At 37.5% G+C, this 21,651-nt stretch overlaps 3 protein-coding genes across 4 annotated transcripts; 2 read left to right on the forward strand and 1 right to left on the reverse strand.

Moving 5' to 3' along the window:
- The first annotated feature begins 3,040 nt into the window (after window positions 1-3,040).
- Window positions 3,041-16,529, forward strand: LOC106410570 (U3 small nucleolar RNA-associated protein 20). The gene is made up of 32 exons (XM_013851097.3): window positions 3,041-4,087; window positions 4,235-4,368; window positions 4,610-4,735; window positions 5,090-5,247; window positions 5,395-5,439; window positions 5,667-5,745; window positions 5,838-5,911; window positions 6,053-6,159; window positions 6,246-6,419; window positions 6,613-6,816; window positions 6,944-7,142; window positions 7,219-7,293; window positions 7,377-7,690; window positions 7,980-8,166; window positions 8,262-8,502; window positions 8,604-8,943; window positions 9,138-9,318; window positions 9,402-9,542; window positions 9,642-9,891; window positions 9,983-10,420; window positions 10,509-10,969; window positions 11,050-11,186; window positions 11,275-11,456; window positions 11,534-11,920; window positions 12,084-12,209; window positions 12,463-12,528; window positions 12,614-14,343; window positions 14,422-14,707; window positions 14,857-15,081; window positions 15,255-15,788; window positions 15,877-16,009; window positions 16,105-16,529. Exons 2-32 carry the CDS (start codon window positions 4,300-4,302, stop codon window positions 16,365-16,367), a joined length of 7,932 nt encoding a protein of 2,643 aa, XP_013706551.1. The 5' UTR covers window positions 3,041-4,087; window positions 4,235-4,299; the 3' UTR covers window positions 16,368-16,529.
- A 1,590-nt stretch (window positions 16,530-18,119) lies between these two features.
- Window positions 18,120-19,278, forward strand: BNAC07G43060D. Of its 2 annotated transcripts, none has more exons than XM_013848083.3 (3): window positions 18,120-18,543; window positions 18,739-18,762; window positions 18,839-19,278. In XM_013848083.3, the coding sequence occupies exons 1-3, from the start codon at window positions 18,348-18,350 to the stop codon at window positions 19,138-19,140; spliced, it is 522 nt and encodes a 173-aa protein (XP_013703537.1). In that variant the 5' UTR covers window positions 18,120-18,347; the 3' UTR covers window positions 19,141-19,278. The 2 variants fall into 2 exon arrangements, with proteins under 2 accessions (XP_013703537.1, XP_013703538.1); XM_013848084.3 differs by having other exon boundaries at window positions 18,739-18,756.
- A 45-nt stretch (window positions 19,279-19,323) lies between these two features.
- Window positions 19,324-21,636, reverse strand: LOC106407248 (alpha/beta hydrolase domain-containing protein 17B). The gene is made up of 5 exons (XM_013848082.3): window positions 20,785-21,636; window positions 20,661-20,697; window positions 20,121-20,357; window positions 19,992-20,039; window positions 19,324-19,919 (listed from the first exon to the last, which is right to left on the reverse strand). Exons 1-5 carry the CDS (start codon window positions 21,084-21,086, stop codon window positions 19,659-19,661), a joined length of 885 nt encoding a protein of 294 aa, XP_013703536.1. The 5' UTR covers window positions 21,087-21,636; the 3' UTR covers window positions 19,324-19,658.
- Between the last annotated feature and the right edge of the window lie 15 nt (window positions 21,637-21,651).

Below are 21,651 nucleotides of genomic sequence, written 5' to 3' on the forward strand. Positions count from 1 at the left end.
GCAGTTTGGAGGAGAAAAGCTCAGATTTAAATATGTGGGTTTATGATAAATATAAATTTAAAGTGTGTTTTATTTGTGTTTTTTCTAGTGGATCTAGGAAAAGCGCGAGTTTTGATGATCATAAATCCCCACCGGTACACATTCTTCTCAAAGATTAATTAATTTATTGATTGTCTCTTTTGTCATTTTTGTTTGAGGTCATCCGAGTTTTGTCTTCCATTTTTTTGTTTGTTTGTTCAAGTTTCTGCATGTTGAAATTCTCTGATGATCTTAACAGCTACATGATGCAAGTGAACCTCGGATTATGAAGCTATTTTTTTCGTTCTTCTGTCTTCTTTCGTTTCAAACCAGATGTGGCTTTCAGGTTTCAGATTTTCAGTTGATCTATTTCATGTAGATAGTAGTTCTGTACCGTTTTAATGAGAATATGATTTTTTTCTAATGAATAAGTTTGCAATGAAGCACTGAATCCAGCTGTTTAATTGTTCTTAAAACGTCTTCCGTCTACAATTTTCTTTTTGGTGTTAGGTTTATACGGATTAATGCTAATTGGTGCTTGAAGTCCATCTTCGAATGTGATCCTGCAGTGGGTGGATGTGACTCGCTTAAATTGATTTCTTTGCTTGTAGTGATCCAAAATGAAAAGATTGAACCCTAGACCTAATGCTTTTCCTTGCAAATTTCTTCATTTTTGCTTCCAACTTTGCTAGGAAATTGATTTAGTTGCTTGTTTTGCTAATTTCTTCCAAGTCGAAAATGTTAGTTTCTGTTGAAATGCTCTATCTTATATGGTACCAAAGGAGTTTTAAAATGTTAGTTTATACCGAAATCGTTTATTTTCTGCTGCCAAAGGTTTACAAACCGTTTTTTTTTTTTTACTGAAATGATTGGTATAATGAAAGTTTCGGAATTTACAATATTTCATCTCATTTACTGAAATGATTGGTATAATCTTGTTGGTTTGATTTTTTGTTATGCTGGTCAAACTTAATCTTTGTCTTTTCATGATATACTTTTATCAAAATCAAGTTCTTTGTAATTGAGGCCCTAGTTTTGCAGTGATTTTGTTTAGTCTTCGTTGATTGCTAAATGCAATATAACGAGTTTAACTTATATGTATAAGTTCGTGTTTCCTCTCCATAATATTGACTCTATAGGTCCTTAGGTTGTACCTGTACTTGTGTGAGTGTGCTTCCCCTTGAAATTCATGATTGAAGTCTGGAAATAGATAACAATGGAGACAGAAATGTTAGAAATAATATATTTATCGTCTTAAATGGTTGGTCTTAAGTTACCTGATTGATCATATCTCATCAGATGTTACTGGTACTTTGCTTGTTTGATCTTTACCTTTGTTGTGCAAGCTTATTCTTAATGTCTTCGAAAAGGTTTTTGTCAACTGGATGCCTGGTTTTGCAATGATTTTGTCTAGTTACAGCTACAAAAGGCACTATAGTAACGGAGTTTAAGAAGCAGTGTAGCCTGTTTGGTTTCCATGAACGAGTATTTGTTTGATTATACTCGCAGTATATATCGGTAACACTTTGTCTTGTGTCTGATGAAATCAAATTGTAAATCTAGTTAATTACCTGTTCTAGTGTTTCAAGTGTTTCACCCTGAAATTGATAAACAAAGTCGCAAAATAGTTAACCAATAGAGAGGCATAGATTTTCCGTGTACATCTTCACTAAGTGATTGTCAGATTCTGTAAGCGGATAGAGAGGTGATTCTGTTCGTAAACAGTCTGAGAGATTGTAACTACATCTTGTCAGATTATCATATTTTCACAACCGGCGGTTGAATGTAGAGGCAGATCCAGATCATATCTCTGATATAAAGATGGTGCATCACACAATATAATTAAGCTATACTGATTGTAAAATAGGTAAACTAAAACAAAAGAAAACCTGTTGTGCTAAGGGGATTTATTTGTAACTTGTAAGCTACTAGGCGACTATAAAGATACTCATTGTGAGAAAAAAGTAATGTCGATTGCCTTATTTGATTGCAAGTGAGTTTGACTATATGATCTAGTTAATATTGAGCATTGTCATCACTAAAAGACCTAGGCGAGAGAACAACCCGATTTTGTGCTTTTGCAGGAGGATGAGATCAATATCAAGTGGGGAGATGATAACTCAAATATATATTAATTTCAAGGTTGGAAGTGTAGCAACCAGGTAAAATGATTGATGGTACTATGGAAGTACTAGCCAAAATTTCTAGAGTTTTTAACTTATTGATCGTGGAGAAACATCACCTCAGTTTAATTCCATTTTGCATTATGTGTGCTTTCATTGCCTGATTACTCAATTATTAAATCCAAAATTCGCAATATAAGAGCTTAAGGTGGTATAGACACTTTCAGTGGTTATCTTACATTAGGAGATCCGGCATGGCGGCATGGCTCCATGTTTGCTTTACCCGAAATGCTCTCCTTTAGCATCTAGTAATTCTTCTTACTATGAGTTTGATTGATTCAAAACAAGGTATGGATTTGTGTTCTTAAAGAGTTTATCAAGATGGGAAAAACTGAAAAGGAAATAGTTCACAAAGCTATAGTATGCAAGAAAGTACACTAAATTAAACAAACTTTGATCGAAGACACCAAGAAATAAACAACTTTCAAGGTTAAAGTAATCTCTATCATATATTGGCTTTAATAAGTGGGAATGCAAGCAAAAAAGACAATATAAGATACTGAACCTGAGATGAGTTGACGGTTTATTACGAGTTGCAAAAGCTGCCGTACTGAATCTGAAAGTTGTCTCATAGACTCATATTATACAACGCTATGATTAACATGATAAATAACAAATATCAAACCATGAAATATTAGATCATATGACTTATTTTACAGAAAATAATCATTTACAAAAATAAAAAATGCTTCAAATTCCTTCTTCAATCGGTCAAGGCCAAATATAAATCAAGCTTCTGTAGAAAAAATAAGAATCAAGCTAACCGATTTCTGTTTATGTTTTGGATTAAAAATGAGTTAGCCTCACAAAAATATTGTTTTTTGTAATTATCAATTTTTTTTTTTGCGATTACATCTAATTGTCCAGGCTGTAATGATAGTATCTTGTACCTGAACCGGTGGTTCACTTTTTCTAAGTAATGGAGAAAAAGAGAGATCTTTCTCGATTAATCTCTTTGCCCCTCATTCTTCGATAATCAGAAAGAGACTTTTTCAAGTTTGAATTTGTTCATTTGTAATTTGAGTTATTCTACTTTATTTTTATTTACTTACTAGATGTCTTTCTGTACCATGTGCAGTAAAAAAAATTAAAATATTTTTTAACAGATAAATATAAATTATATTTTAAAATAAAATTTTATCAATATTGTAATTTTTTTTCGTATCAATATTTTAATATAAATTTGATTTAATTAAACATAAAAATTTTTCTTATAAAATTTGTAGATATATAAGAAAATAATAATTTTACGATTAAATTTTTATAATTTTCTAAAAAAAATGTATACATTTTTGAAAATTTTAGTAATAAAATTGTATAATTTTTGAATATATTTATTTTAATGATGATTTATGAGTTATTCCCATAATCGAAAAAAAATTCCAAAAATATAAATTGACATTACATGTAATATATGAGTTATTACCTTATTTTAAAAAAGTTTACCAAAAATATAAATTAACATTAAATGCAATTGTCCATGTCATATTAATTTATAAGTTATGTCATCAATTTCAGTAGTCATGTCATATTTGTTTCGTGAAATTGATTGTAAAAAAGATATGTGTAAAATGATTTTGCAAATATAGTCTAGGGATTATTTCTTTATCTTCCAACGTATACAATTGATATCTCGGTTATGGAAACCCAGAAATATAACTAAACCCTGAAATTCGGTTAAGACAAGCGTGTCGGTTACAGATAAACCAGAATAAACCTAACCGACTAGCTAAACCCAAACCACCTCCTCTTTGATTGAGAGAATAAAAGTAAAGCTTAAACCCTTCTTCCTCCGCCGTTCTCCCTTACTCTCTTCCAAGCTCAAGCTCAAGCTCAACCCATTGGCGATTCTCCTCTTCGGACCAATCTGGCTTTCGCATCCAAACGTGAGTTTACTTTTGTCTTTTTGTTGTCGATTCTCAAAGTGCTGTCCTTTTTAAGCACAAGTCAAAGTAAACAGATTGATAGAACGAATTAATGCTACCGTTTATTTCTGGGAATTAATTGTAAAAGTTGTGAACTTTGATGTTTAGGGAAGAAAGAACCTTGAAAGCGTAAAACTTTGCACACACACACACACACACACACTCTTTGAATCATGGCGACCCCAGCTGATGCTCGGGCCGTGAAGTCGCTCAACACTTCCGGGGGACGTAAGAAATTCGTGGTACGTCTTCTTCTCCTTCTGCTTTGGTTTCAAATTAAAGATAAAAAAGGATTTGTTAAGATGTTAAAACTCTAATTCTGGAATAGATATAATACTACTTTTAGGCTTTTGTGGGGGTTCTTCGTTTTGTGTTATTTGGTATTCATGTTCATACTTGGGGCGTAGATGATACTAGTACATGTCTTTCCTTTGTACTCTCTTATATGCGCCGTTTTTGTGGGTTTGTTACTTGTGGATGCAGTTCAAGAATCTCGCTCAGAAAGTCAATGAGATTGACATCAGCGGTTTCTTCAAGAGCCTGGAGAAGGTTAAGCCTGAGCCTTCAGAGGGCTCCTCGTTTTTCAGAGACTGCCTCGTCGAATTGAGGGTATGGTTTCATTTTGTTGCCTTTTAGTGACTAGGCTGGTTTCAGGTTAAGGTTCACAAGTGGTAAGGCATGCTTAGTTTTAACATTGGTTGAAACATGATAAGTAATGGCAATTTAGTGATAGTGCGAACTTGAATTTCAAACCTAGTGGCTTATGCTATACAAAGAATTGTGGTACTCTGTGCTCTCCTTAGTTTGTTCTATTAGCATGTAGGGTGATACGAGAAACATTATCTCTGAGTATATTGTTGGTGTCTGAAGTAGAAGCTGCTATCTATATCTCTGCTTTGCATATATTCAAGGCTTATTGGGTGCTCGATATTGATTGTGGTTCATTTGGGTGGTTGAATGCAGGAACTGAATACAGCAGAAGATTTCATCTCGTTTTACGAGGAAATGTTGCCATTTGTTCAGACTTTGCCTTTGGTTATTGAGCAAAAAGAAATAATCTTCACCAAGCTCGTCTCGAGATTACAAATGGATGCAAGATTGTCCCTGGACGCCATTCTCAGGTTTGCTAATTTCTGCTCATTCTCACTTCATTTGGCAGTTTTATCTGTGTCCCACTGAATCTTCTCGTTCAGTTGCTGTGGTTAACCGCAACACTTAAGAAATATATTTTACTCCTTTTCATGCAAAATGTTTGTTGCTTTTAACAGGTTGATTGCTGCTTTATCAAGAGATCTCTTGGAGGACTTTATCCCGTGAGTCTTTCTTGAACACTTTATTTTTTTCTCACTGTCATTGCTGCTGCACCCTTCAACTATTAGAGAACATTGTGACCATACTCCTTTATAAATCTTACTGAAAGCAAATGCTTTTGCAAAGCTGATGAATTGCTTCAAGATGCTTGCAGAGTATTTCTTTCTGTGATAAAATATTGGCTATGTTTCAAGTTCTTACCGATTTATTTTGTAAACTTCTTGACTAGCTTCCTTCCACGGATAGTGAACTCCTTAGTGGCACTCCTAGAAAATGGTGCCAAGAAAGACGCGGATATTATCAAGCAGGTTGTTGGTGTTCTATAACATATATATTGTACACCCATGACAATGTTTTGTATGTTTTTTTTTTGCTGAATGGTTGTCCTTTTTATGAGCAGATATTCTCTTCATGGTGCGAGATATTAATGAATCTGCAGAAGTATCTAGTACGCGACATCGAAGGTATTCTCAGGTGAGTAAAGTAAAAGGATTTCAATCTAATCTAGAATGACACATGGTCTGATGGTCTAAATGTTTATAGATGCAATTATTCAGGGTTTTCTTCATCTAATAGGTTTTATTTTTGTTTTGTATTTAATTTGCTATTTTGAAGGGATACGTTGGACTTGAGGTATCATCCCAAAGACTACATCAATGAATTAATGTCAGAGTCTATGTCATTTTTGTTGAGGAATGCGCGGAATGAGCAACTTGAAAAAGGTGATTACTTGCTTGTCATTTATTTTTTTCATTTCTATGTGAGGGACCTTCGAATTGATTCTTTTTTCTTTCTCTAAACATTACAGGGATCAACAGGATCCTTTCCGAAGTTGCAGATCCAGCCAAACAAGATGGAGCAGTTGATTTACTTTATTATGCTATGAGAGGAACCTCTGGAAGTCTCCATTCAAAAGCCGGGAGAGTTCTCAGTTTCTTGCTGAAAGATTCAACATTATCTTTTTGTGATAATTCTCCTCAAGGCAAGTCCCCTTTCTAAAGAGATGTTGTGAGTATTCCATTTAGAAGTCTAGTGTGGTTGATTTAGTTTGTTTTTAGTTCTTAGTGGAGAGGGATGGAATTTTGAGAATGGGAAGTAGCACTTAGAGTTATCAAATATTTACGTATCTATCAACTTCTTTCTTTTTCTAATAAAAAATGGTGCTACTATTGCAGGCGCTGGTACAGTCGTGGGAGTTGTTAGTTCCACTTTGGAGAGATTATGCGAGGATTTGGAAGCAGACAAATTAAATGTGATGTGGAAGTGCTTGATTCAAGAAATAAACGAATCGATCAAAAACAAAAACTCTGTTCATTTAAGCCGACTGTTGAGTGTGCTTACTGCAGCTGTCAGGGTTCAGAAAGGTCTCAAGGTTCATGGTGAGTCATTGAGTCATACACGTGTTGACTTACTTGTCTTTCACCCTCTCTTCCTGTTATACTCTCTTTTGGCTGCACATGGCAACATATGCGTGACTGTATTGCCAATATTACTCTTACTGTGCAGATTACCCATCTTTGATTCGACTTGTGGGCCTCATTGTGTCAACTTTTGTGGCTTCCTCTGAGACCGTTGTAGAAGGGGATAACCTATCTGCTGTCATTGATGAAGTTCTGCAACTGATGTTATGCACAATAAACAGAGTCACTGATTTGGAAACTGTTGCTTCGCAATGGGCTCCCATTTTTGCCGTGAAGCGTTCAAGGTATCGTGTACTGTTTATCTGTTTTATATATTCAATCTTCTTTTTTTTCTCTTGACATTGATAATTTTTATTTCAGTTTGCTGACTTTTCTGGAGGAGTTGTTGAACAAGGATCAATCGGTAGTGAAAGCCTTTACAAACAATATATTAAGGCACGTCTCACATCATAGTTTTTTTTCATTACCTCTTTGATTTTCCCATCTCCGTGTCTGAACAACTATATTCTGTTTTGCAGTGCAATCAACAATATGATTTGGGAGTCTTCTGAGGAAGTTATTCCTCTGTTACTAACATTTTGCGAGAACCAACTAACAAGTCACGACAGAGTGACCATCGTAGATCAAACATTTGAGAAAATTCATGAGTTTCTGGAAGAAAATATCAAGAAGGTTCGACAGAACATAGAGAACACTGGATTATCTCAAACTGATGATGCCGAGTTGGCTTCCATTTGGGGAGTTGTCAACTGTTACCCTTATTTCAAAGTGGATTCGTCATTACTGATTTCCTTTAAGGATACTCTCAGACAGCATTTGACAGTGCCGGATGGTAAGTACCACTGCATGATTCACTCCTTTTTCATGTTACTTTGTTTTACCCTTTTTTCCTCAAAGATGCCACTCAAATTATGTGGATTATCAGTGTCATATTATGAAAAAACTCATGGTCTTGATCTTCCACTATAGATAATTTTGAATCTCTCATTCTTTCAGTGTCTTTGCGGTTACATTTCTTTCATTGAACTGTTGAGAAATGGATATGGAGTTGTTGTTTATGAATGTGATTTTTTTTGTCCTGGAGTCTACTAACATCTTTTACATATGTGACCTTTTTTCAGCAAACTCGTCTAGTGCCCCAGAATTGATGTGGCAGAGCTTACTTGGTGCTGCTTTGAGTTCATGTCACAAACTGCCGAGAAGAATCAACCACAACGATATAGAGGAAGCATTGTCTATGGCTAAAGATTACAAGTCATGCGTACAAGTGTTGACCCCCGTGGCCGATTTTTTGGACTCAATGCACAGGTGAGTTTACTTATTATGGTAATTATTCATATACTTCTACAAGTTTGATGACACTGTGATGGTAGGCTGATCCATTTTCCTATATTAAACTGTAGGCTTGCGTTAGGTAATGATGACAGGTCTAAGCCACAACCAGAACTTCAAGAAGAAAAGGCTAAAGATGCTTTTGGCATATTTTCGGAAAATTTGCGCCACCCAAACAAATGCATCCGTCTTATGACGCTGAGGATTTTGTGCCATTTTGAAACATTTTCGTCCGACTCTTCTTCTGAAGAGCATCCTCCCAAGAAGAAAATGAAAACTGAGGAGACCAAAAAACCCCTTCATGAAAGGAATGTGAGTAGATTTCATATCCTTTGTTCTGTATTATATAACTGTCGCCTCTGCACTCAATCTTGTTACCGCTGGTTTCTTAAAATTTTCTTTCGAACTACCAGGTTCTTGAGTTATTACGCTCAATCGAAGAGATTGTTCCCACAGTGAATACGGAGGGGGAGTTGATCACTATGATTCATGAAATAAAAAGGAATCTCTCTGCTGGCTTGGTACATGCGGCATATTTGCAGCTAGTATTGAATGGGCTGATGGGAATATTTCATATTAGTTATACTAAGCTGTGGGGTCCAGCATCTGAGTGTCTTGAGGTTCTTCTGAGGAATCACACAGTAACTGTATGGAGTGATTTTGTTTGCTATTTGGACCAGTGCCAGCTAAAATCTGAGAAACTCGACAATCATAGTGAGAATCCGAACCACAACTTGTCAGAGAGGCCTACTGGTAGGTTCTCACCATTTAAGTAAATATCTATTTCATCCGCTCATATAATGAATTAGTTGTCTTTTCCGTTTCAAATAACATTTTACATTTTTTTTTTCCTGTTTTAATATGTGACTACATCTCTTATCTTATATTTTCATCTAACAATCTTCTGTTCCGTATAGCCTAATGCAAGTTATTTTTTTAATCTACAGATCTGATTGGCCGTTTTAATTTATTTCTCTGTCCGCCGTCTAATAGCACAACTACTGCAACGGTGGCTACGCAGTTGCTCCAGACCTTGCAGAAAGTTCCCAAAGTTGCTCAGTCCCACGCTTCTGAGATTCTCCCTCGGTTGCTGAAGTTTCTGGGATACAACATTGAAAATCCTACGAGGTAACCATGTCTTTTATATTTGTTGTTTTTAAGAGTACTTCAATACATCTAGTGTCCTAAAATCTTCTTCTTCTGTGTCGCAGTGTCGGATTATTCAATGCGCAAGTTTGTAAAGGAGATGATTGGAGGAATGTTCTTAAACAGTGGTTGACTTTGCTGAAATTGATGAAAAACCCTAAGTCGTTTCAGTTCAGCGAATTTCTAAACAACGTTCTGCAGAATAGGTTGGCGAGGCTACGCAATTTGATAATCCTCTATTCTTTTGAACTCTTCTTGAGTACTTAATTTAATTATTTCATTGTGTGTTTTGGATTTTTTTCCAGATTCCTGGACGATAATGATGCTGAACTACAAACCATTGTTCTAGAGTGCCTTCTGTTGTGGAACGACTTCTTACTCCCACACCGCGAGCATTTGTTGAAACTGATCAAACCAGAGGAATTAAGAGAAGAACTCACAACCTCGAACATGTCCGTAGACATTGAAGAAGCTCACAAATCTCTTCTTTTCTCTCTTGAAATTCGCATCCTTGCGCCAAAAGTCAGGACATTAAAGAATTTGGCTTCACGGAAGGTACACATTACTCACTTCTTTTAGTATACTTCCTATGCCAATGACGTTTTCATTTGGGGTCTTGATAAGTTCTCTTTGATTTTCTTGTCAGCATACAAGTATAAATCACCGGAAGGCAGTTCTTCGCTTTATAGCTGAGCGGGATGTTGATGACCTTGCCCTCTTTTTTGTATTGTTGATAAAGCCTTTGAACATCATATCAGAGGAAACAATGGACTTGTTCTGGAGTTCAGGCAAAGCTTCGCTGGATTATTTCCAAAAGGCGGATTTCTTGAAGGATTTCACTGGTGATACTATTTCTACATTATCCAAGAATCAGAAATCTGGGTTTCTTCATGTCATCCAAGACATCCTTGAAGTCTTTGATGAGCTCCGTGTCCGACCTTTTATAGACTTTTTGATGGGATGTGTTGTCCGGCTAATGGTAAACTATGAAGAAAGAAACATTGCATCATTGACACCAAGAAATGACACTGCCGCCTCATCAACCCCAGACAATAAAGAGAATGTTTCAGTTCATCAAGACCAGGTAAAATTGTTATTGGTGTTGTTTTCTCTGTTTCTCGTTATCCATGCAAACAAATCGTTTCTGATATTTTTTTCTGGTTTTTGTGTAGGCTGGCACTGCTTTGAAGCAGTTTAAAGAGTTGAGATCATTATGTCTGAAAATTATTGCTCATGTTCTTGATAAATACGAGGATTCTGATCTTGGTTCCGAGTTCTGGGACCTCTTCTTTTCGGCAGTAAATCCGTTAATTAAAAATTTCAAGCAGGAGGGTTCTAGTAGTGAGAAAACAAGTTCCTTGTTCTCATGCTTCTTGTCAATGAGTAGAAACCGCAATCTCGTGACCCTCTTATGTCGGGAAGAGTCTCTTATTCCAGACATTTGTTCGATTCTGACAGTCAACACGGCTTCAGACGCTATAAAGTCGTCTGCACTCAAGTTCATAGAGAATCTGCTTTGTCTTGACAGTGAGTTGCATGAGGATGACAGTATGATCAAAGGCTTCTTAGATCCGTACATAGAAACACTGTTCAGCAGCTTGCATTCTCTTTTCATTGGGGATATTAACAAAAGGTCAAGAGTCTTGTATATTGACGTCCTCAAGTTATTTCCTCTTACTTCTATTTTTTCTTAAAAGTGTTCCTTATCTCCAGGAAATCAATCAAGTATCATGGGGAAAGAGAGATTAGGATTCTTAAATTGTTGTCAAAGCACATGGGAGATCAGTCTTGTGCTATGAAGTATTTGGAAGTCTTACTTTCTTTCTTGGATAAAAACGTGAAAGATTCTGGTATGGTGTCTTACACTCTCATTACTTTTTTTTGGATAAAATTACAGTATCATGTCTCTTGTATGTGACTGTTTTATTGCTGTTACAGATATCCGTCGTGAGGCTTTGCTAGCCATTCAGGACATCACATCGTTGCTTGGGACTGAGAGTGTCACCAAAATTATAAACAAAGTCTCTCCTCTACTTGTTGACGCTGAAGTTGACGTTAGATTATGCATTTGTGATCTTCTTGAATCTCTTGCAAAAATCGACTTTTCTCTGGATGATGTGGTAAGCGGCATATCTCTGTTAGAGACTGTCTTTAATTTCTCTTGCTTTTCCTCTTACAATTTGTTCCCAACCTACAGGCAAAGCGCATCCGAGATATGAATTCCATCTCAGTCATGGAAGTTGATGATCTTGACTATGAAAGGATAGTTAATGCTTATGTGGAGATTGACTCGGATTTCTTTGCTAAATCCTCGAAGCAGCACACGATGATTATACTGTCACAAAGTTTATACAACTTATCATCGGAATCCATTATGTTAAGGGGAAGCGCACATAAGCTCTTGTCATCTTTCATTGAATTTTCGGCCTCAATACTATGCCAAGAAGCTTCAGCTCACTCTGGCGCTGGCAAAGAGGTCAAAATAGCTGATGCAAGCTGGACAGGAAAGCATACACTGTCCATTGTGGATTTTATCTTGAAACACATTGCTGATGCAGTAAGCAAAGGAGGCAATATAGTAAAGGTACACTAACCCTTCTAAATTATGTTGAAAATAACTCAGGAAGAAAATGAAAATTTCACCGTCCATTAGCTCTAGGGTTATGGTTAGCATGCTATTAAACTGTGCTGGATACTTATGGCCTGTGGCTCTCTTCTTTGCACTGAAACGAATTATTCTGTCACAGGAGTGGATTCTTTTGATACGTGAAATGGTGACAAAACTCCCAGATGCCGGAGATCTTGGTGCATTTAGACCTTTATGCTCTGAAGATGAGAATATTGATTTTTTTAAATCTATTATTCACATTCAGGTAACTTATTTCATCATATGATTCATTGAGTCCACATTTTATTTGTGCTGTTGGTGAGAATCTAAGTCGATATGATAACCAAACAGGAACCTATCCCGCTTCTTAGTTTATTTCGTTTTTCCTTCTCTCTTTAAAATCAATTTGATTGTTGTCGAGACCATATTAAACAAATAATACATGTAGCTTCAATCATATAGCGTATGATGGTGGTAGACATCTTACGATGATTGATTTTCCTTCCAACTTCTCGCAGTCACACCGTAGAGCAAAGGCGATTTCACGTTTCGCAAAAGTGGTCGGAGATAGCAGCCTGCCTGAGGTACTTTCTCTTTTGATTTTCGTACAATTTTTAAATGCAACTGTTGTACTTTCTTGAAACTTACGACCAAATGTTGGGGTTGCAGGGAGTCTTGAGAAAACTGTTTGTCGCTGTCTTTTTCCACATGTTGCTCGATGGACAAGATGTAAAAGAAAAAGAGAACAATGTCCGTAATGCATGCACAGAGGCCCTTGCATCTGTATCGGCACATATGAGTTGGAAGTCGTACTATGCTCTATTGAATCGGTGTTTCCGTGAGATGCACAATCATACCAAAAAGGGAAAGCTTCTGCTGCGGCTTATCTGCTTGATTTTGGATAAATTTCATTTTACAGAAGATGGTGGTTACAGGCAAGAGGAGATTGAGGGGATTCATAAAAGCCTTCAAACTGTGTTTGGAAAGATGCAGAAGCTGATGGATTCTGAGTCTGACAATGTTAATGTTAACAGCAGTGTGGCTGCGCTGAAGGTTCTAAAGCTGCTTCCCAAAGACGTAATGGACGATTATCTGTCCCCTATAATTAAGAGGATTGCCACTTTTACGAAGAACCGGTTGGAGAGCACACGTGGTGAAGCCAGATCTGCTCTGGTTGCTTGTTTGAAGGAATTGGGGCTCGAGTACTTGCAGGTTGTCATCAAAAGTTTACGTGATATCCTGAAACGAGGATCTGAGTTGCACGTGCTGGGATACACCGTCCATTCTATCTTATCGAAGTGCTTGTCCAAACCTACGTGTGGGAAGTTGGATCATTGTTTGGATGATCTCCTTGCTGTGGTTGAAACCGATATCTTTGGAGTGGTTGCTGAACAGAAAGATGTGGATAAATTCAAATCCAAAATGAAAGAGACAGGAAAAAGCATGTCATTCGAGACTCTGAAGTTGATTTCTGAAAATGTAACGTTCAGAGAACATGCATTGAAATTACTGTCTCCGGTCACTGCTCAGCTGCGGTGGCATCTAACTCCAAAGATAAAACCAGATCTGGTGAAGATGTTACAACACATTGCAGTTGGTATTGAAGGCAATCCATCTGTTGACCAAGTAGATCTTTTTGTTTTTATATATGGTTGTGTTGATGATGGCATTAACAACAGAAATGGTCTTGGAGATCAAGGGTCTTCTCCCCCATCCAAAAAGAAAAGGAAATCAAGAGATGAGACTGTTGGGTTGATTTCTGGTGCTATGTCTTGTCCACATCTTATAACAGTGTTTGCTCTGGACTTACTGCAAAACAGACTGAAGAAAATTAAACTCCACAACACTGATAAAGAGCTGCTGGGGAAGTTAGATTCGTTTATTAGACTACTTACTGAATGCTTGCGTTCTAAGTATGAAGAGATTGTCTCATCAGCCCTTAGATGTTTCACTTCGTTAATATGGTTTCCACTGCCTTCCCTCATGTCTGGAGCAGAAGAGTTGAAAACATCATTGTTGACAATTGCTCAGTCTGCAGTGGATTCCAGCAGTTCTCTTGTGCGGTCATGCCTTAAGCTTTTAACAACGCTCCTCGGTAATAAAAACATAACTTTGTCACAGGAGCAGTTAAAGTTGGTGATTCGGTTCCCCATGTTTGCTGATCTGGAGTCCGATCCATCCTTTGTTGCCTTTTCACTCCTCAAGGCCATTGTGAAACGAAAACTTGTGGTTCCAGAGATTTATGACGTTGCACTTCAGGTTTCAGAGTTGTTGGTAAAAAGTCAGCTGGACTCAATCCAAAAGAAATGCAAAGAGATACTGTTACAGTTTTTGGTCCACTACCCACTTTCTGAGAAACGTTTACAGCAACACGTGGAATTTCTGCTGCAAAATCTGAGGTATGTATATGCACTTAGCTATGACTTGAATTTTTGATTCTTTATTTTTCCAGTACTAAAATTGAATTTGTCTCCCAGGTATGAACATCCAACAGGAAGAGAAGCAGTCCTTGACATGCTTTATGCTCTTATCTTGAAATTCTCAGATCGCGGCAAGGAGTCAGTTCTTGACAGCCAGTGGAGAACAATGCTTATTAAGCTTGCTCCGTGTTTGGGCACCGATACTAATAAACAAGTGCTTTCCCGGATCGGTTCTGTGATAACACTTCTGATAAATTGCATCAGTGAAGATCAAGTTGGTTCCGTTATCTCGGTTTGTCTGTGTTGGTATAAGCAGCAGAGGGTACAGGCTGTCGCAGCACAGGTATGCTACATGTTCTTATTTAAACTCGTTACCTGACCATAAATAAATATAGCATCTTTCATTAAGCTTGATTTCTCATGTTGGCATGTAGGCATCTTCTGTAATATGCCCATTGCTTCTTATGGAATTTTAACTTGGATTCCATGCAGGTGTTGGGATTTATAATTGACGCTAAGAGGAATCAATTTCAAAAGCATATCCACAATACATTGGAGGATGCCAAAGTGATAATGGAGTCTGCTCTCAGTGCTTCCAGCCTGCATAATGTTGAGGAAGGCGTTATTCCGTTCTGGAAGGAAGCATACCACTCCCTGATTATGATAGAGAAGATGGTCGGGCAATTTCCTTATTTAAAACTCAAAAAAGATTTAGAGGTAAGTAGTAGACTTCTGGGACATACTTGAATCTTTAACCATTGCATCTTGAAACTCATGATAGTCATTTTCGTATCTTAGGGCTTTAGCTTTTATCAGCGTAAATCACTACTCTAGACTTAGTTGTGTGACTTATTCTACTGGACCTCATTTTTTTCTGACATTACTTTCAGGATGTTTGGAAAATGGTATTTAAGTTCTTGTTGCACCCACACGCATGGTTAAGAAGTAAATCCTGCCGGCTACTGAATTATTATTTCAAGGCATTGGCTAGGAGGAAAAGAGCAGAATCTCAGATAGTAGTATCTGATTCTCTTCTTGAGAACCCAAGTAGCCTGTTCTCGGTTGCTGTTTCTCTTTGCTCCCAGTTAAAGGAGCTACCCACCACAGGGGATGACATTGAAGATCTCCTCATAGAAAATATTGTTTTTGCGGTCTCGAGTCTTCATTCCCTGATTGGACATTCTGTTCAAGCAACAGACGATGGGTTCTGGTCCAGTCTTGGCGAGGATGAGCAAGTGGTGTTCCTAAAAGCCTTTGAAGTGCTTGATTCGGGTAAGGGAAGGTCTACGTTTCTGTCTCTTACCTCAGGCAAACGTACTGATAACGGCGAGGAGGAGGATGCTGCGAGTGGTGTAAGGAATGTATTGATTGGAAGCTTGCTCAAGAGGCTCGGGAAGGTTGCTCTTGATACGGAGTCTGTTCAGGTTTGCTTGTTCGCTCTTCTGATCATACCTAAGCCTTTGCAAGCTTTAAAATTAACGAAACTGTTTTATGTTTGCTTGGGAAATGCAGATGAAGATTGTGTTCAACGTCTACAAAGCATTCACCTCACAGATGAATCAAGTAGAATGTCGTTTATATGCCTACAAAATTCTGCTTCCATTGTACAAAGTCTGCGAAGGTTTCACAGGAAAGATCATCTCAGGTATTATTATAAGTGTTTGCCTCTTCCCTCTTCATATTATGTTGTTTCTATGTCACAAATGTAACCAAGAGTTCATTTTGAAATGGTTTTATCAGATGAGTCTAAACAACTAGCAGAGGAGGTACGAGACAGTATAAGAGACAATACTTTAGGCAACCAACTGTTTGTGGAGGTTTACAGTGAGATAAGGAAAAGTCTGAGAAACAAGAGGGAGAAGAGAAAGAGAGAAGAAAAGACAATGGCAGTGGTGAATCCAGAGAGAAATGCAAAGAGGAAACTGAGGTTAGCTTCAAAGAACAAAGCCAACAAGAGGAGGAGGATGACAAGCATGAAGTTATCTAGATGGGCTCGCTCTTGAGTTAAAGACTTTAACTTAAAAGTACTCTAGTGAAATTTTGAAGTATTCATTATCAGTGTTATCTTTAGAAGAAGATTTAAAACACTTGTCATGATTGTGTAAGATTCTGTCATTCCTCCAAACAATTTGATTATCCAATTTTGAATTTATAGCTTTCATATCTTTGTTTGTTGTGTTATGACTCCATTGCTGTAGTGTGTAAACCGCAAATCTTTTGTTTAGTGACCAAAACACCCTTTGACCGCTTGAGTCTGAGGTCAATCGCCCGAGGGTAAAACTGTAAATTACAAGCTGGATAATAACTGGTACTATAAATAAAAGGAGTAGGTTGGATTAACGCTCTCATTAGTTTAAGTATGAGGCTCTCTGCTCTCGTAGGGTTTCGACACGGCGGCCGTATATGTCACGTCGCCGTCGTTACCTTGCGGTGGAAGCGGATGCCGATGATTTCAAATGTTTATTGATGAGCCACTTGAAAAAGTAAGTGGTGATGAATCATTCAATCTCCATCTTCTTCGCTTACTACAACGCTTGTGATTCTGTCTTCTTCTTCTCTTTTTTTTGGAGTGGGTCACTCTCTTCCTCTTCTTCTTCTTCTTCTTCTTCCTCTTGTTTGGGAGACTATGATGATTATTAAGAAGTCAATAAGACCAGACGTTTGTGGTTAATATACTATCTTCTTAGATGGCGGGGCTTTTAATAGCAGCCATTGAGTTGAGAGTTTTTTACCCTCCAAATCTGTCTGAGAAAAGGCGAATCTGAGTCCTCTTCTGTTACATGCAAAGTTTTGTCTTTTAATCATCAAAAACCTTAGCTGCTTAGATGCATCATTGTTTTGTAGGATCGAAGTTTTGACTAGTAATTTGATTATGGTTACATCAGCACAAAACTTTACTTAATACTTTGGGTTCTTGTCTTCAAGGGATCTGTATTTAGTAGTCTTCTTCTATATATATCATGAAATCTACATGAATGTGAAGCAATGAGGATCTCAGAATGATAAACAAAGTTATGATTATGATGAAAAACGGATATATATATATACTTTTAGCTAATTAACAACTGCTTAAAACGTTAAATGTTGGCCTAGACAGTTGCTTACACCTAAGATAAATGAATGAATTGAGAAAATTAGTACCCAATGCCAAATGGTAAAAGACAATGAGCTTGCTTTAGTTGATAAGTACATCCTGAGACATCTAGTGGAAATATTAACTACAGCTCTGTAAAGTGGTCTTCCTAATCTCATAACCTCAATGGTATTCTCAGTTAAAAACAGTAAAATATTATTCTCTAGATGCTCAAGCTTTTCAGAAGTCAATATGTATAAATAGAGTTTATTTTAGGAAAAAGTATTATTGATTGTATAATCAAGTGTTTGTTTAAAAGCAGGAGCTCACCATAGAGATCTCATGGGTGCTACAAAAGACGACCCCGAGTTGCTGCAACAACATAGGAGGCAAGAAGTTGCCATTGCAGAAAAAATGGATCACTGAGTATTAGTTACTTTGAAAGGACCAAAACTCCATTGGAACATTGTCTGGATTGTCTTGTAACTGTGATGAGGTGATGTTATGAGTTCCAAAGAGCTGAAAACGGCTCCTACTTTGAATCTGGATTTCGATACAGAACAGAAGCTACAGTAAGGGGTACTTTCTGAATCAAATGAAAGTAAAGTGCCATGTGCGAAAATTGTCAAATTCAAAGATGTAAAAACCATAAATTAGTATTAACAAATAAAAGTATAGCTCCTTTTCAGTAATAAGATCATAGAATTCAAAAGATGAAACTGTAAATTACTAAAAAGAACTGTTGCAGTGGCGATACCGTTAGAAATACACCACCGACATCTGAACCGGACTCATTAAAACGATGTCGTTTAACACTTATGATCAGCTGTGTGTTCGCTGACACTAGTCTTTCCACACTATTCACTGTCTGATTCGTTAGATTGAGCTTGTTTTTGGTGTTTGTTTTGTAATGGCGCGTCGGTCCGGAGATTGCATGAGATGTCTTGTGATCTTCGCGGTGGTATCTGCTCTACTAGTGTGTGGACCTGCGCTTTATTGGAAATTCAACAAAGGTTTCGTTGGATCATCCACTCGTAGAAACTCTATGTGTCCTCCTTGCGTCTGTGATTGCCCACCTCCTGTCTCTCTCCTCGGGATTGCTCCTGGTATAATAACATTTCCTCTCTCTCTCTCTCTCTCTCTAGATCTTCCGTTGGCTAAGTTTGTGTTCACAGCTTCTTGTGAAAGTTACTTCCTTTTTTGGATCTTGTTCTTGAAGCATCTGATGGTTTAAATATTGGATCTTTCAATAAAGTTGTCTCCTTTCAGATTTGATCTTTTTGTTTTTTTTCATTTTGCAGGCCTTGCAAATCTCTCAGGTACAGGTTAGATCTTGGTTCTGTTCTTTATAGTTATGGCTCCGGTGAAGATGTTTCCTTGTCTGACTTGTGGTTTGAACAGATTGTGGAGGTGATGATTTAGAGCTCAAACAGGAAATGGAGAAGCAGTTTGTGGACCTTCTGACCGAGGAGCTTAAGCTTCGAGAAGCAGTTGCAGATGAGCATAGCCGTCATATGAATGTTACCCTTGGAGAAGCTAAAAGAGCTGCGTCTCAGTATCAAAAGGAAGCTGAGAAATGCAATGCGGCTACTGAGATCTGTGAGTCAGCTAGGGAGAGAGCTGAAGCTTTGTTGATCAAGGAGTGGAAGATCACTTCTTTGTGGGAGAAGAGAGCTCGTCAATCAGGCTGGGAAGGTGAATAAAAACTGATTTCACTTCCCACGTTTTTCCATATATGTAGTTTATTGATTTGCCTTTGGATCTGAATATATAGCTAAAAGGAAGGCTTGGCCATTGTATTGACTTTTCTTCATTATATATACAAATTGTCCATTTCACTACCGCTTTCTTGCTAGTTAAGTAACTTATGACTGTACTTGTTTGACTCGCTAAGGAACACTGGATAGCTTCAGGAAAATGCTGAGTACATCTTTTTTCTGTTAGCTTCTCCTACAAGTAATAATGTTTGATGAAAACCCCAAACTTGGTGCTACATTACATTTCATTTTACAGAAGATTTAACATTGCGCAAGTACCTAAGGACAGGGCTACATTTTACGGTAGTAACACACACCTCTCTAGATGATCTCCCTTGCGACAGTCTTTGTGACTCTCTGTGTTTGCTTTGGTTTGGATCACTCTTGAGGAAATGACTCTGCACAAGCATTTCCTTGAATGGTCTTCTGCTTCTCTGCTACTAACCAACCTCCAGAAACCAAACCTACCTTTTCCTAAATCTCAAGCACCGGTTGTGCTTAGTCTCGGTGATACTAGGCTCATTAGTTAGCTCTTTAGGCGGTGGATTGGTTAGAGAGAGCTTCTCCATTGCGTTTATGTACTTGCGCAGGTGCTTGATGTACTCGGGGTAAGTCTCCAGGTTGCAATGACCTCCTCCTTTCACCCACAACGGATCATACTTCTCCTTAGCCAGCTCCCACAATCGCTTCCCGTGCGAAAAATCCACAATCTCATCCTTTGTGCCCTGCAAGTCAATCACAAAACCAATCAGCATGTATCAACAGAATGAAATGAAGACATGTTAGCTCTTACGTACATGTATGACAAGAACTTGGGAGTTGACATGGCGAATCTTGTCTATGTTCTGCAGTATTAAGACATTCAAACAAAGAGATGAGACAGACAGACTCCAAAGAGACACATCCTTTGTGTGTTTTATATTTACCTTGAAGATATCGAACCAGAGAGTCATTTTGACAGGATACAAGACTCTAATGCCAGAGAGAATGGCGCTGTGGAGAACAACTCCTCTCAGCCTCTTCAACCTTGAAGCCATGTGCAACGTTGGCCCGCTTCCTACAGACTGTCCGTACAGAATAATCTCCTCTTGCTTGATCCCATAATCGCTTCTCAAGCAGTTGTACACTGCCTCTATGTCATAGTATGTGTTGAATTCAGACGGCTACACCAGCAAAGAACCATAACTCATGTCGGAAAAACAAACAAGCATATCTAAATCATATTATCTTAGTTTTTGAGTTAATTAAAAAAATATTTTGATTAACTATAAAAATTACATATACAAAAGAATAAACTAAACAAATTTGTGGATTTATACTACATTATTACTCAATTTAAAACGAATTTAGATAGATTTTTAGACCAATTTTTAACCAATTTAAAACAGTTTAAACCGATTTGAGTTGCTTAAATCGGTTTCGGGGCTAGCGTATACCTAGACTAATTTTTAGAACATTGGTTTTACCTTTCCTGTTGAAGCTCCATATCCTGAATAATCATAACTGTTTCAAACACCAAAAGAGAATGTAAGAACCTAACAAGAAGAACACTTAAAAGAGTTTTGAGATTTGTGATGTGTGTTATATTACCTCATGATGTTGACGCGGAGATGAGCACGGAGCTCAATGAAGAGCTCAACCATTTGACCAAGATCAGCTGCGTTGCCATGAGAATAGAGAAGCGTGAATCTCGCAAAAGGGTGTCTCCAGAACGTGGCAACGACTTTGTTACCAGACTTTGTGGTGAGCTGATGGACTTCCATGTTCTTGTCTTGCGAGACTCCGGACAAGACCAGCTTCCCTGTCTCTTCGTCGTCCGTTACACGGTACGTTGGAGGCTCTGGAGGGAAGAAGGCAAACTTTGCCGCCACGTTTGATGTCACATTACCCATTTGATCAAAAACCCACAAGGAATCAGAGGAGAAGATGAGAACTTTCAATGAAGAGAGGAAGAAAACACAAACCCCAGAATCTCTTTCTCTCTCTCGGTCTTTGGCTCTGTCTAAGAAAAGAATTAAAAAATTGTTTTGTTTGTTTGTTTTGTTTTTTTTTTTTTAGTAGAGGCAAGAAAATGGAGAGAAGGTGGGGGAGGAGAGGATTGGATCCGATCTTGGCGGGTGAAATAAGAAGATTAGCTGTTTAATATGGGGATGAAACCAACTTCTTATTTATACACCTCTTCGTTTTTATAAAGGGGGTTTGTTAGAATAATTAATAGTAGTATATGATAAAAATGTTTATTATGCATTGATCTTAGGATTTAACAAATTAGTCTATGAGATATTCATTAAAAAGTTATTAGACACAGTTTTGAAACTCGTGCATAGTTTGATAATTCTGGTGGCCTAGTATAAACCTTCTTTTAGTTAAAAAGAAATCCTATTTTATGTAACTAAAATTTTGTGTAAGCTTTTAAAACTTTTGTTTAGGTACAAGCTGAATGATTGGTCAAAAAAG

Source organism: Brassica napus, chromosome C7 (assembly GCF_020379485.1).
Source record: "Brassica napus cultivar Da-Ae chromosome C7, Da-Ae, whole genome shotgun sequence".
Lineage (NCBI taxonomy): Eukaryota > Viridiplantae > Streptophyta > Magnoliopsida > Brassicales > Brassicaceae > Brassica > Brassica napus.

Bases quoted from the DNA above. Each gene is read 5' to 3' on its own strand.
- LOC106410570 (XM_013851097.3), top strand. From the start codon at position 4,300: ATGGCGACCCCAGCTGATGCTCGGGCCGTGAAGTCGCTCAACACTTCC. The intron at 6,817-6,943 runs GTGAGTCATTGA...CTTACTGTGCAG, and splicing joins GAAAGGTCTCAAGGTTCATG to ATTACCCATCTTTGATTCGA. The intron at 16,010-16,104 runs GTATTATTATAA...TGGTTTTATCAG, and splicing joins CACAGGAAAGATCATCTCAG to ATGAGTCTAAACAACTAGCA.
- LOC106407248 (XM_013848082.3), bottom strand. From the start codon at position 21,086: ATGGGTAATGTGACATCAAACGTGGCGGCAAAGTTTGCCTTCTTCCCT. The intron at 20,698-20,784 runs GTAATATAACAC...TGTTTGAAACAG, and splicing joins CTCCGCGTCAACATCATGAG to TTATGATTATTCAGGATATG. The intron at 19,920-19,991 runs GTACGTAAGAGC...ATTGACTTGCAG, and splicing joins CCCAAGTTCTTGTCATACAT to GGCACAAAGGATGAGATTGT.
- BNAC07G43060D (XM_013848083.3), top strand. From the start codon at position 18,348: ATGGCGCGTCGGTCCGGAGATTGCATGAGATGTCTTGTGATCTTCGCG. The intron at 18,544-18,738 runs GTATAATAACAT...TTCATTTTGCAG, and splicing joins TCTCCTCGGGATTGCTCCTG to GCCTTGCAAATCTCTCAGGT. The intron at 18,763-18,838 runs GTTAGATCTTGG...TGGTTTGAACAG, and splicing joins TGCAAATCTCTCAGGTACAG to ATTGTGGAGGTGATGATTTA.